This window comes from Triplophysa dalaica, chromosome 5, assembly GCF_015846415.1.
Source record: "Triplophysa dalaica isolate WHDGS20190420 chromosome 5, ASM1584641v1, whole genome shotgun sequence".
NCBI classification, from domain to species: domain Eukaryota; kingdom Metazoa; phylum Chordata; class Actinopteri; order Cypriniformes; family Nemacheilidae; genus Triplophysa; species Triplophysa dalaica.
The window spans coordinates 108,341-122,324 of record NC_079546.1 but is presented as its reverse complement, the minus strand read 5'-3'; the positions used below and the strand labels follow the sequence as shown (position 1 = coordinate 122,324).

The window sequence follows — 13,984 nt, the reverse complement described above, 5'->3', positions numbered from 1 at the left end:
ACAGTCCGTCAGATATCATTTGATAAATGTGTGGATTCATGTCATTATAGCTGCATTGTGTGGAAAACAAAGCTTTAGCTGAAAAACATTCAGAATGTTGTACGTCATTCCACAGCTTCATTCTAAAGTGTTTTCTGAAGTCTGAACTGTTTAAGACAAGAAACTAATGTGATTAAGTTGACCAATAAGATCAGTGAAGGGGCGGGGCTTGTGCTTCTGAAGGCTCTTTAAGAGGAGTCGAATCATCTAATGGAACCGACTCTCAATTCTCAACGCCTTGGACTTGAGGAATCGATTCTTTTTTCTCAGCCCTAGATGTCCACAGTCAGCGTCACCGTGGATCAAACGCACGCACGCACGCACGCGCAGGGCAGTGTTGGTGGTAAACGACATTCTCCTGCTGTCTGTATTGAAGAATTGTTGTAAAATGTGCTTTTAACATGTTAAAGTAGTAATAACATGTTTGATATTTGTCATGTTCTTCGTGTGTAACATATGAAAGAGTATAAAACGAGTTTGTGTAATGAGATCCGAAGCTCCGCCTCAGAAACTCACACTTGTGTTTGTGAAGACCTGACGAGACTTTCTCTTCACAGTGACATCTACACATGTCTCGTTATCGCGGTTATCTCGGTGTGTTTCTGGCCGGTTTGTGTTTCCACGCGATGCCATGATGTTCTTGACACTCGATGAGCTTCTGTACGAGGCCGATCGACTTCACCAGTGTAACTGCTCATCTTTACTAGTATAACTAACTAGTCTTCTGATCTGACGATTCACTTCGACATGAGCTCGAGTCAAACTTTAACGGTGAGTTTTTACCTGCGAGTTAAAGAGAGAAATAAATGTGTGTGTGTGTGTACACAATGTTCTGGTAACTTTTGTCTAACAAATTTCTGTATGAAGTTCGCAAGAAACGACAAAAAAATCTTATAGCTTCGGTTTTCGGTTGTTTATTGTGTTACGAACTGTGTTCGTGCGGGTGTGACAATGACATCATGTTTAAGAGAAAGTGTGTGCGCGCGCGCGTGTCTGTTTCTCATCTGTTATTAAGTGAATAAACAAATAGACAGAAATAAATGAACTGATGAACGACAGAAACTTCAGCTGGTTACGTCATAAACGTTCACGTCACATTTAGTGTTTACTATAGTAAACTGTAGGAGAGTGATGTCATGTGTAGAGTATAAATTCACTTTGTTAATGTATTAATTTGTGTTATCTGTAGGGTTGAGGATAGTCAATTGTAGTAAATACTGTAGTTAGTACACAGTGTACTGTGGTAAAGTTATAAAACTGTTTCTAGTTTAGTGTTTCTGTATGTAGTTAGTGAAGATATGTGTAGTGTTAAGAGTGTTTGTGTTTCATATGGAAACTCTTCATGTTCAGATATGATGATGATGATGATGATGATGATGATGGTGCTGTTCTCTCATCACACAACACCAGATAATATTCAGAGATGATGTGTAATGTTTGTTGTCTGTCATACAGATCATTCAGATGTATAGTGTGATCATGTGTGTTGTCACTGAGGATTGTGGGTAGGTTATAAACTTGCTGCTCTTTCATCAGAATGTGTTTGTTGTGGTTGGAAATCATGTGTGACATCAGAAGTGATTATCTTCTGTTTCAGAGGAATTGAGAATTTCCCCTGGTGAAATCAAACGCTTCAGCTTTCAGAAATCAGAACCTGCTGAACCATGATGACGCACAATGAGTTTGTGTTTTAGAAAAACAATTGGTGGAGTTTGTGTAGTTGTGTGTTTGTTTAGGGCTGGGCGATATATTGTGAGATTCTTATACTTTCAGTTTCTCAATGACTTGCGGTTAAATGCCGCCACATCTGAAAGCCAGAGGCGCTCTTGTGCAGAAACTCAGAATATGGGAAACAGAAGAAGAACGATTAGTTCCAGGAAATTTCAGTGGTCATATTCTATCGCTGTTCTTCAAACCTTTTCAGGTATTTTCATGATAATTAAGTTGATTCATAGTATTGAAGACCAGTGTTGCTTTTCAAAGACATGTTATAAACGACTCAATCTCGTGGTGATTTTAGATCGAGCATTAGTTCCTACTGATCAAACAGCCGTAGATCACAAAAGAACTGTGCAGAAAACATCGAATTGATTTCAACATGTATAATTAGCCTGAAGCGTGATATATATCACCCAGCCCAATGTTTGTTTGTATATAAGACTAAGCGCATCTGTTAAATGAATGAATGTAAAGTGTGATGTCACCGTCATCATAACACAGGCGTGTCATAGAGAAGATTGAGACTTTCATCTGTTTGTGCTCTGATCAAAGTCTCTTCATGTTATCTCTGACAGACAGCTTGAGCTGTTAACCTTCGCTCAGAGAGTCCTAGGTGACCGGCGGACCATACATCACCTGAGCAAACACCTTTCATGTAAACACAGTGAAGGTCAGAGAAAATGAAAACCACATAAAACACGAGGCCTGAACAGTCTCTGCGTTAAGAGCGTTCTTTAACATTCAACAGTAACTGTGTCTCGTTCAATCTGTGTGATGGTTCTATTCTGAGAATGAAGGATGTAAAGAGAATTAAACAAAGCACTGCAGAATGAAAGAAAACCACACGTCTGCTGTTCATGAGATGACATATATGTTCATAAAGTCAGTCAGATGTGATGTGATGATGCTGAGAGTTTTGTGTGTGTGTCCACAGGTGTGTGAGGAGTTCTTCAGCAGTGAGGAGGTGTATGAGGTGATGTGGTTCACGACACTGATCTAACACAGAGTCAGTCAGTGGACCGCCGTGTGTTCTTGATCCGTGACATCATCAGCTCCAGACACAATGAGGCTGTTCATGTGCTGAGGGTGACGGTCATGAGTTCGGTGCGGTCCATCGGGCCCGAGGGGCTGGTGGCTCTGCTGGAGGGCGGTCTGGACCGCGTGCTGCTGATCGATAGCCGTCCATTCGTGGAATACAACACCTGTCACATTCTGGAGGCGGTGAATGTTAACTGCTCCAAACTGATGAAGAGAAGATTACAGCAAGATAAAATCCAAATCACTGAACTTCTGCAGCATTCTGCCAAGGGGAAGGTGAGTCAAACACCGAACACATGAATCAATGACTCGTGCGCACACAGATGAACGCAACATTCTCCAGAGGGCTCATGGGATGTGCTGGGGGTCTGCTCGGGATGATTTCCTTTTAAAGTGTCAACAAGCCATCCTTTCTCACTCGAGCAGCAGGGTGCCATGTGACCTCATCCCACAGTTATTTGTGTAACTCTCTGTGATCATGTGACTATATTTCTATTTTGATTCCTGAAACAAGCTTGAAATGGAGGTTGTGCTGCGTTTGTGTGCATGTGATGAACACTACACAAAGTGTTGTGTGTTGCAGCTGGAACTTCAGGGTCAGGAGGTGGTGGTGTATGACCAGAGCTCACCTGACTCCGCCTCTCTTTCATCTGAAGCCTTTCTCAGCATCTTATTGGCCAAGCTGGAGAAACGTTTCCCATCTGTTCATCTGCTCTCAGGTCTGGACAATGATGTGAACTGTGAGCGTAAACAGGAAGTGAATGTAGGGAACGAGTGTTCATTAGAATCAGTCAGTAGCTGCTTTGTGTCTGTGGACATGAAAGAGAAACAGAAATGTAATTTCTTCCTGTCTGTGTTTGTGTGATTGTGAGATTAACAGAGAGTTTCAGCTTGTTTAGAGTCCGGTGATGATGTCATTTGTGATAGACACACTTAAAGGGACAGTTCACCACAAAATGAAAATTATGTCATCATTTACTCGGCCTCTCGTCATGTCAGACCTGTACAAGTTTCTGTCTTCCGCAGAACACAAAAGAAGATATTTTGAAGAATGTTGTTAACTGGACCTCATTGACTTGCATTGATTTTGTGTCCGGCAGCCAACTTTCTTCAAAATATCTTCTTTTGTTTTCTGCAGAAGAAACACTCTTGTACAGGTTTGACATGACGAAAGGGGCGAGTTAATGATGACTTGAATGATAATATTGGGTAAACTCTCAGTCTGTGACAGGATTTCTCTGTGGTGATTGACAGGTGGTTTTGTGGAGTTCTCACATCTGTTCCCAGGTCTGTGTGAAGGGAAATCCACACTGGTTCCGTCCTGTATCTCTCAACCGTCTCTCCCCGTCACCAGCTTCGGTCCCACACGGATTCTTCCTCACCTGTACCTGGGCTGCCAGAGAGATGTTCTCAACAAGGTCCGTCTCGACGCTCCGCACCATTTCATGATCATTTTTATTTCCAGTTTGAGATGAATTCACCCGACCAACTTTGACATCACAGGAGCTCATGCAGCACAATGAAATCGCTTACGTACTCAACGCCAGTAACACGTGTCCCAAACCCGACTTCATCTCAGAATGGCATTTCCTGCGGGTGCCAGTCAACGACAGCTTCTGTGAGAAGATTCTGCCGTGGCTGGACAGATCAGTGGACTTCATAGGTGAGAGGATAGCATGTGACGCGCTGACAGTGCTGGAAAGTCTTGGGTCCATCTCTTAACCTCAGCTTTTTTCCTGTCAGAGAAAGCCAAGGCCAACAACGGAAGAGTTCTGGTCCACTGTCTGGCCGGAATCTCCCGCTCGGCCACCATCGCCATCGCTTACATCATGAAGAGAATGAACATGACGTTAGATGAAGCCTACAGGTACCGCACAGATTTCTTTCTATGAACAAACTGGAACGTGATGTGTGACCCTCACATGTTCTCCTGTTTCTCCACAGGTTCGTGAAAGAGAAGCGGCCCACCATCTCACCCAACTTCAATTTCTTGGGTCAGCTGCTGGACTTTGAGAAGAAGCTCAAGTGTGCAAGTGAAGCGCCGATCAAGCCCAGAGCCGCGCTGCAGGTGGATCGGTCAGAAGATCTGAAGTCTGAAGTCAGCGGATCACAGGAGTCGCTCTCCGATCAACATCTGATGACCCGAGGGATGTGCGGTCTGCAGCTGGCGGAGGAGAACACCAGACCCAAACGCTCCTTCTCTCTGGACATCAAGTCATACGCTGAGTCTGGAGCGTCGCCACCAAGCGCTCATCCTGACGGCCCAGAACTCTCCCAACCGCTCGCTTCCAAAGATTCAGCCTGCAAACCCTGTCAGTTCTCACCCGTGCGGGAGGTTTCAGAACACAGCCCACCAGCCAAACCGCAGACGGCTTCAGTCAATCGCAGTCCCGCAGCATCTCCTTGTCGTCAGGCGTTACATCGCAGCGGCAGCATGGAGGAAACTCCCAGTAGTGTCCTGTCGAGATCCAGGCCAGTCGCGCTGAAGGGGTGGCACTCCGACATCCTCCTGGCCCCAATGGCCGGCGGCTGGTACCTCTCCTCCGATTCCGCCCGGTTCTACTCCACATCGGCAATATTCGGCTGTGGTCAGGACCTGGAGAGTGTGCGGAGACGCGGGCGGCAGCGTGGAGGAGACTGTGGCGACTCCCGCAGGAGCTGGCACGAGGAGAGCAGTTTTGAGAAACAGCTGAAACGCCGGAGCTGTCAGATGGAGTTTGGAGACAGGATGTCAGAGACTCACTTGAGAGAGGACATCACACATGTGGCCAGTCGGTCCAGTTTCTCTGGAAGCATGGAAATCATCGAGGTGTCCTGAGATCTTCAGACTGACATCACAGATGAATGTTGAATGGACTGAGCCTGTGAGTTAAACATTTGATCCAGTACCTCAGATATAAGTGCTTCTTGTAGCTCATTGATGACATCTCAGGTCTTTCTTTTGAGAAGCAGATTCCCTGAACTGACCGTATGAATGATGTTCATGTGAAGTACAGGTCATCTGTCAGAGCTGAAGATCTCTCGTGTGTAGTCACGTGACTGAAGTCATTCAATACAACACTTCATTTTGCTCAGATCAGGTCATTCAGTATCATTTGGCACTGGAAAGAAATGAAGTAAACAAGCACACAAATCATGAGATTCCGATAATAATCACATGACATCACCAGTCACATGTTTGCACTTCCTTTACCATCCAACGCTCAAAGATGTTTTGAGAATATAACTGATCACATATTATCTTGAATGCTAACCCACACTTTTTGTTTCGCTTCCTCCATATAAAAACTGAATTTGGTCCACAAACGTATTTGTTGACCAACTAAAAGCAAAAATTTAGATCAGCCCATAAAACTCTGAAGGGATCATAAAGAACTTTGTGTCTCAACTCTTGACTGGTGGTCTGAATGAATGTGTTTCAGTGATGGAGCTCAGTTTGTGGTGGAATGGAGATGTGCTGATGTCAATCAAATTAGCTTTCTTCATGTTATTGTGTTGCACTATTCTACAGAAGAATGTGAGCTGTTTTATCAAGCTGTTGTGATGATGATGATTGGAATGATTTTCGATGATAAAGAGTGATTCGGTCAAACATCTTTGAAGACTTCATAATGTTCACACATAAGTTTAATCTCTGGAGTGTTTCTGAGGTGTGTGGTCTCTCTCTCTCGCTCTCTGTTTGTAGGGTTCGCCAGATCACATTCAGCTGTTATCTACAGGGGCCCGTTTCAATAAGGAAGTTCAACCAACACCGAGTTAAAATCTGAACCCTGAGTTGATTTACTCAGAGAATCGTTACTCTGAGTTTTCAGTTTCAGAACAGCTGATTTGAGTTAGTTCAATCAACCCTGAGTAAGTTCACTCTAGGTTACGCGCGTGCAGCATGGCGATGAAAAGCCATCATCAATTGAGTGAAGATAGCACGATTCACCATGGCAACGGCACGTGACAAAAAGCGCTCTGTTCATTTCTCGCCAATCAAATTGAAGGAACTGTTACAAGCGTATAGTGAATATGAGCAGATATTTAGAAAAAAGTGCAACACAGCCGCAGCAGCAAAAGAAAGAGAGTTGGCGTGGGAGAAAAGTGCTTCACGTGTTAATGCGCAAGTTTATATGTCAATCACTTTTATATTTATTTTGTTGAAACTGTGAAAATGTAAATTATATTTAACTCTCTTGCTCTCATGTAGGTGAAATCCTTCTGCAATAAAAAGATCTTGGCAGCAGCTGAATATGAAATATACGACGGCGTCGTAAAAAAAAAGATTTCGAGAATAAAGTCGAAATGTTACGAGAATAAAGTCGAAATGTTACGAGAATAAAGTCGAAATGTCAAAATCTGACATGAACTACGAATTAACTCACTGATTCAGATGACGTACTTAAACATAATTTAAACTCTTAAACTTCAACTTTCACGAAAATAAAATACGTATTACGACGAGTTTATTCTCGTAACATTTTGACTTTATTCTCGTAATCTTGAATTTATGTTATTTTTAACGTGGCACTAAAACGCCGTGGTAGAAATACAATAACATCATTCATTCAGGAAAGTTTAAAGAAATAAAATAGTCTTGCTAGTAGGATGACTGATTGGGAAATGTTAAATATACTTCTTAAACTGGCCTTAAAAGTTAAGATAAAACGTCCAAACGGGGCCTCAGAATTCTCTCCAGACATAAATATAATTCTGTGCGAATTAATGCAGCTTCCTCATCTATGGGTTCATGAATAAACGAACATGCTATTTTAAGTTCTGTGTGACTAAATAGAGCGCGATTAGGAACTCTAATCAATAAACATATGACGTATGTCATTTCAACCCGCTCGCGCTTCGAAAAGGGGGCGGAGATTGTAACAAACCCTGCGTTTGCGGAATAAAACCTGCTCCCGACCAGGTTAGGTTCACGGAGTAGGTTACTCTGGTTACTCACCCGGAGTATAAAATACCTCGATTTCTGAAATGGGCTTGACTTACTCCGCGGTCGCGGGTTTGACATTCCTCGCGTTCTGAAACCAAAAACCCTGAGTATTCCGTTTTCTGGGGTTGACTTACTCGGAGTTTGCACTTACCCTGCTTTCTGAAACGGGCCCCTGATGACACAGAGAGCCCGTTTCAATGTTGAAAACAAGCTATTTAACGCCGACTCAGTTATTTTAGCCCGTTTGCAGAAGACTGTTGATTCAGACGATCATTCACTGTTTATTGGTCGACATAAACAGTGCTTATCAGCTCTTTTAACTCAAAGCTTTTATAACATCTCTATCTTTTGTCACGTTAGGATCTTTCAGAAACAACTTAAATCGATCTAGACTGGTATCACAATCATTGCACGTTAATAATGGACTAACTTTACCTTAGTTAAGAATGATATATACTGAGTCCAACTGTAAATGGTTCTTAAAATCGATCAACAATTAAGAATTTAAGAAAATGTTTATGACGGTGTAAAGTGGGATGATAACATCTAACGTTTGTCCTACTAACTTAAATTGATCTGAATGACAGCAGACAAACCTGCGATTGTGATCCGTCAATTCATGTAATGTTACAATCAATGGATATTGTTACATTAAAGACTTATCCCGTTATCAAGCAAGCCAAATAAATCGTATCATTGCTTTTCACAATTTACTTTACCTTAATTTTATTAAATGCGCACCAATTATGAGCGGACACCAGCACCAAATAAACGTGAACGCGCAGCCTCGCCTCGTCACACGAAGAATTCTAAATGACAGGTTCACCGTGGCCGTGTCCAAAATCACCACCATACCATTCACTATTCCATACATTACATCACTACTGTAGGTTAGGGTTAAAATAGTGCACGGAAAACGGAACGAGTGAATGATCTCGGCCGCTGCCGCAAAGCCCTGCGGACGCCATCTTGTGCCGAATCCGGGGAATTCATTCAGCACGAGACAGCCGTTTTACCACATAAATGAATCACCAGAGGGCAAAGACTAAACACAAACACTTATTTTAAATTAAGCAATCAATGAAGATAAAAAAAAATCATGAAAATAAGGCTTTCATTTGTCCTCATTTGAAAAACTTGCTTACGTGTACTTCACGTAAATCACCACAGGAGGGCGCTTGCAGGTTGGTCTCGCCTATCAAATATGTATTATTTAAAGCCATTAAAATAGGATTCGAGTGTATTTCACATAAATCACCCCAGACCACAAACACATAGTTTAATTATGCAATTACTGAAGAAAATACTTAGAATAATTACAGAAGATTTACCAAACAGAAGTTTTTCCTTTTTCTCCATTAAAAGTCGTAAAAAGGTTTTGAGTGAATCACCACATGAGGGCGCCTGAAGTTACGGTCTCGACAGGAATATATTTGTTATTGTTTCAACAGAAATACTGGCATAACCAGTGTTGGGGAGTAGCTAACTACAAGTAGCGACGCTACTAACTTAACTACATTTTTCTGTAGCTTGACGGTAGTTAAGTTACTTTTAAAACAGTGTAGCTTTTCCGGTAGTTAAATACTTTTACAAGCAAGTAGCGGTGTAGCGTGCCCAAACGCTACTCGCTACATTCCATTGCGACGAACTTTAAAGCAATAAGTAGTGCAGCGCACTGAGCACATGCGTCGTCACTTTACTTACTACTGAAAATGTTTGCATTACTGCCAGCTAGTGTCCTGTGACGCATCTCGCGGCTTACGCACAGTATTCAGATGCGTCTGATGATTACGTGAATGTCCCGAAGTTAACTCGACACACACACATCCATCCAGGATGGAGCAAGGCATGGCGACTGAATTTCAGATTCATAATCGGAAGATGTATAATGTTTCTACAGCCTTTTAAAGTGGAAAACTGTGTATTTCTCCAAAATGCTACAGTAAAAAAATCCATATGGTGTGCATATATTGCGGGACGGCCCCAACTGAAACCCACCATCCGTTTTTTCTACTTATTAAAAATAGGTTATTGAAAGAGACACGGATCCTCTACATTTAAATAAAGCTTTAAAAGCAGCGTTCCTGGAATTTACGGTAAACCACTCAATATCTGCGCAAAATAACATTGAAATCATAACTGTGTTGTATTACATTGTTTTCTTAAAATATTTTTCATTAACAATGAATCAGTTATTCTTTATATACAATGAAACTCTAAAAGTAGTTTCAATGTAGCTAGCTACTGTTTTATAGTAACTTGTAGTGTAGCTAACTGCTTTTTCAAATGGGTAACTTAGCTGTAACTTAACTACTTTTATTGATGAGTAGCTTGTAGCTTATCTAACTACAGTTTCATAGTAGCTTCCCCAACACTGGGCATAACACAACACATTTGGTTTAATTATGCAATCATGATAATCAAATAAATTAAGGAAATTTGCAATGCTGCGGTTTTAACAAAATCCTCCGTTAAAATGCGTGGAGGCTCGGACCCGGAAACAGTATTCCTTACGTCACGACGTAACAGGCGGAGAGCTTTAGTGAGTATTTCATGGAAATCATCCCAGGACGCACCTGAGTTACGGTCTCGCCAGGAATATATACATATATTTATTTATGTAATTATGCTTCAACGGAAATGCTGACGAAACACAACACATTTGGTTTAATTTTTTTTTAATTTTTTTACAAAACCGCGATTTTCCTTTCTCTTAAATTAAAGCCATAGAGAAATAGTTAGAGATTTGATGGTGCAAGCAAGCAAAGAACTAATAAATGAAGAAAATTCACAATACTACGGTTTTCTTCATTACAGCCATAGAGGTTTCGAGTGTGTAACATATAAATCACCTCAGGGCACAGATAAAAAACGTAGGCTACGTATATATGCAATCAATAAAAAAAATGTAATAATAAAAGACAATTACAATACTAAGGTCTTCCTTAAATCCCGTTTAAATCCATAGAATTAAGGTGTTTTTGAGATACATCACCACAAGGAAGCGCCTTGCTGTTACGTTTTGTGAGTTTTGGTCCAAAATATGTTCTATAGCCATATATTGGTAATAATTATTATTCAGGGAAACGAAACTTTTGTTTTCTAAGGATGTGAAACACAAGCGGCATTTTTTTAGCAGACATCCAAAAGACCTCTTGAGAAAAGAATGGTCATGGGAATGTTTTAAGCGAAAAATGTAGGTGTCATTAAATATGTTTTATATTAAAACGATTGATTTAAACAACAAGCTGTAAAATCGATGTAAATCTAAAGGCTGTAAAGTGTAGATGCGCTTCATGTCTTTGACCAGCAGATGGCAGTCATGCACATGTGCAGAAAACCTTCGCGCGACGCACTAAACACTTTTTTTACAACAAAAAAACTAAAAAATCCTTGTTAATCGTTGGCTTGATGAAGATTACTGCCATACACGTATTGTTTCGTAGCCTCTCTATCTCTCTCCCTCTCCTCCTTTCTCTCTCTCTCCCCGTGTGTGTGTGTGTGTAGATCATCATCATCATCATCACCACCAACAACCAGTGGAGGACAAAGACACAGAAATGGGTCACAGGAGCGGCTGATCCACGCGCACAGAGCTCATGGTAGGTGAAGATTGATGAATTTGATGAATGTTTATGTCATTTCACATCGGGAAATCTGTGTTTGTGTTTGACTTGTGATTCTGTGTTCGAGGGTTTTAAACGCGAGTCACATTCGAACGTTTCTACACTGAATCCTTCCTTCCGTATCGTTAGTTTATTGTTTGCAAATAAAATCTCTTCCCGTCATGGAATATTCACATCATGCACATGAAGATGACTAAAATTATCGTTATATTCGCTGTTTTCGTGTGTTGTATATTTCATTAAGATTGCATCACGACATGGCCCACACACACCGGACTCTCAGTCTCCATAGCGACCGCCAGCATCAGCACCACACGACACATCATCTGTCACATTGAACATCAGCCAGCAGTCAGCATATTCGAGCATCTGTCATATATTGATGTGTTCTGAAGGATCTTTATGATGTGTATAGGACCACAGCAGCACACAAAGAGCTGGTTTACCTAAAAAGTGATTTCAGCACATAAATCATCAATTAAACATTGTGAAATCAGTGCACATGTTGTTGAAGTTCATGTTTGACATTGATAAGATGATGTGTGATGGTAAGCGCTGCATTATATCTTGTGTGTCATAAATGTTTCTTTAAGGGGATCAAAGTTCTTCCTGCTGGAGATTCAGACTGAGAGTGTTTCAGCTCCTCCAACTTCACACAGCACACATCGGTCGGTCCTTCTTTTTTAATTAGACGCGTTGAGCATATATTTCTTTCTCTTAATGATGATTATGGATGAGGTGAAGTTTTTTTCATTGTCCAAGTTGTTTGTGTATTGTTATACTTTCTTCCTTTACTGAAGTGTGTAAAGCGACGCAAGCTGACGACTGAATGGAGATCTTTGGACTCTGGCAATCTCATTTTCTCTCTGAAAGATGGAATCATGTTTGAAGTAATGTGGTGTTGTGTGTGTTGCAGATCTGTAGGATCCTCTCCTCGCTGCTGTATCCTTTGAAGTCAGAGTCATGTCTGTCATCAGGACCAGTCTGCTGCTCGTGTGCGTCCTGCTACACGTCTGTAGCGTAACGTCGGAGTCTGACAGAGAGACGTGTTATTCCCGACAACATCGAGGTGTCACTGTGAACATACGTTTGGCTCTAACCAAGGGAACAGTGATGATTCCCCTGGAGAAGCCATCAGAGAAAGACTGCATCCTGACCTGCTGCTCAGAAGATGTGAAGCCAGGTAACCGTGTTAATGTTTCAGCAGCCGTCACGCCGTCAGTGAGTTTTCATTAAAGCGGCATGTGTGTGATGTTTCTCACAGGTGTGAAATGTAATCTGGTGGTGTATAAACCAGTGGAAGAGTCCGGCGGAGAAAACTGTCATCTGTTCAACTGTCCAAGCGAGCAGGACTGTCCTCTCATGGTCGCTGATGCTGGAGTCAACACCTACAACATATTCAGAGGTCAGCAACAACACACACTCACACAGAAACACCACACACACACACACACACACACACACCAGACATTGCACTGTACCTGTGATGTCAAGGACCAGCTTCTGTTTTATTTCTTAAAGGGTTAACTCATCCAACAACTAAAGTTAATGGAAGAACCACAGCCAAACCTGCGACTGCTGGAAACACACAACTGAGCACCACAACACCACAAACAACAACCACCACCACCACAACACCACAAACAACCACAACACCGCAAACAACAACCACCACAGCACCTACAACACCACAAACAACTACAACACAACAAACCACAACATCACCTACAACTACAACACAACAAACAACTACAACACAACAAACCACCACATCACCTACAACACAACAAACAACAACAACACAACAAACCACCACATCACCTACAACACAACAAACCACAACTACCGCAACAACCACCATCACGACATCAGCAGCAGACACCGAAGAAGATCCGACAGAGACACATGTTTTATTTCTAACCACACATATGACGAGCACTACAACCACCACACAACCTACAACAACAACACAAAGCACAAGCACCGTCACTAAAGCACGAGTCCACCAGCGGCCTGCTGTCAAACCCAACAGAAGACCCAACAAACCCATGAGGGGTCCCGAGTCACGTTCATTCAAGCCCACCAAAGCCAAAACCCCCACAGCTCAGCCAACAACTACAACTCCCACCACAACCACCACTATCATCACCACGACAACAACCAGCACCACCATCATGACATCATCATCATCAGCGGTGTCTCCGGCGAGTGCAGGGACTCCTGTGGTTCTGCTGAACACGGAGTCAAAGCAGCGAGCTGTGGATGTGTCCTCTGCTCTGGGGAAGAACAGATTCTCACGCATGATGTGGAAGAACAGTCTGGTGGCCGTCGTGGTGATCACCTTAATCTTTCTCCTTCTCATTCTGGCTTTGGTGGCTCGTAAAGCGATGGAGTCCTTCGACCGGCGTCACTACACCAGACTGGAACTCAATGACCTTCATTACGAAGTTTGACACGTCCTCTTTCATTGACGCCAAAGTGACAATCCAGTGAATACTTGAACAGCGTCTGATTCTGAACACCGCCGGTGTTTCTTCTGAGGAGGTGAATTCAAATAGAAATGAAAAGCAATACACTGAACTCAGGAATGATGGGGTGTAATGTCATTTTCTCCTGTCATGTCACATTATGACTT

General features: G+C 42.2%; 2 protein-coding genes across 5 annotated transcripts; both read left to right on the top strand.

Moving 5' to 3' along the window:
• Positions 1–270: 270 nt before the first annotated feature.
• On the top strand, positions 271–12,311 carry dusp16 (dual specificity phosphatase 16). 4 transcript variants are annotated; one of them, XM_056748023.1, is made up of 10 exons: positions 271–382; positions 597–810; positions 2,693–3,072; positions 3,380–3,515; positions 4,051–4,214; positions 4,300–4,459; positions 4,540–4,663; positions 4,741–11,325; positions 11,943–12,017; positions 12,266–12,311. In XM_056748023.1, exons 3-8 carry the CDS (start codon positions 2,854–2,856, stop codon positions 5,612–5,614), a joined length of 1,677 nt encoding a protein of 558 aa, XP_056604001.1. In that variant the 5' UTR covers positions 271–382; positions 597–810; positions 2,693–2,853; the 3' UTR covers positions 5,615–11,325; positions 11,943–12,017; positions 12,266–12,311. The 4 variants fall into 4 exon arrangements, with proteins under 4 accessions (XP_056604001.1, XP_056604002.1, XP_056604003.1 ...); XM_056748024.1 differs by adding an exon at positions 2,334–2,428 and having other exon boundaries at positions 337–810; XM_056748025.1 differs by lacking the exons at positions 271–382; positions 597–810 and adding exons at positions 1,335–1,963; positions 2,334–2,428.
• Position 12,312: 1 nt separating this feature from the next.
• mansc1 (MANSC domain containing 1) lies at positions 12,313–13,802 on the top strand. Its single transcript, XM_056748986.1, has 3 exons — positions 12,313–12,532; positions 12,614–12,754; positions 12,871–13,802. The coding sequence occupies exons 1-3, from the start codon at positions 12,313–12,315 to the stop codon at positions 13,800–13,802; spliced, it is 1,293 nt and encodes a 430-aa protein (XP_056604964.1).
• Positions 13,803–13,984: the final 182 nt, after the last annotated feature.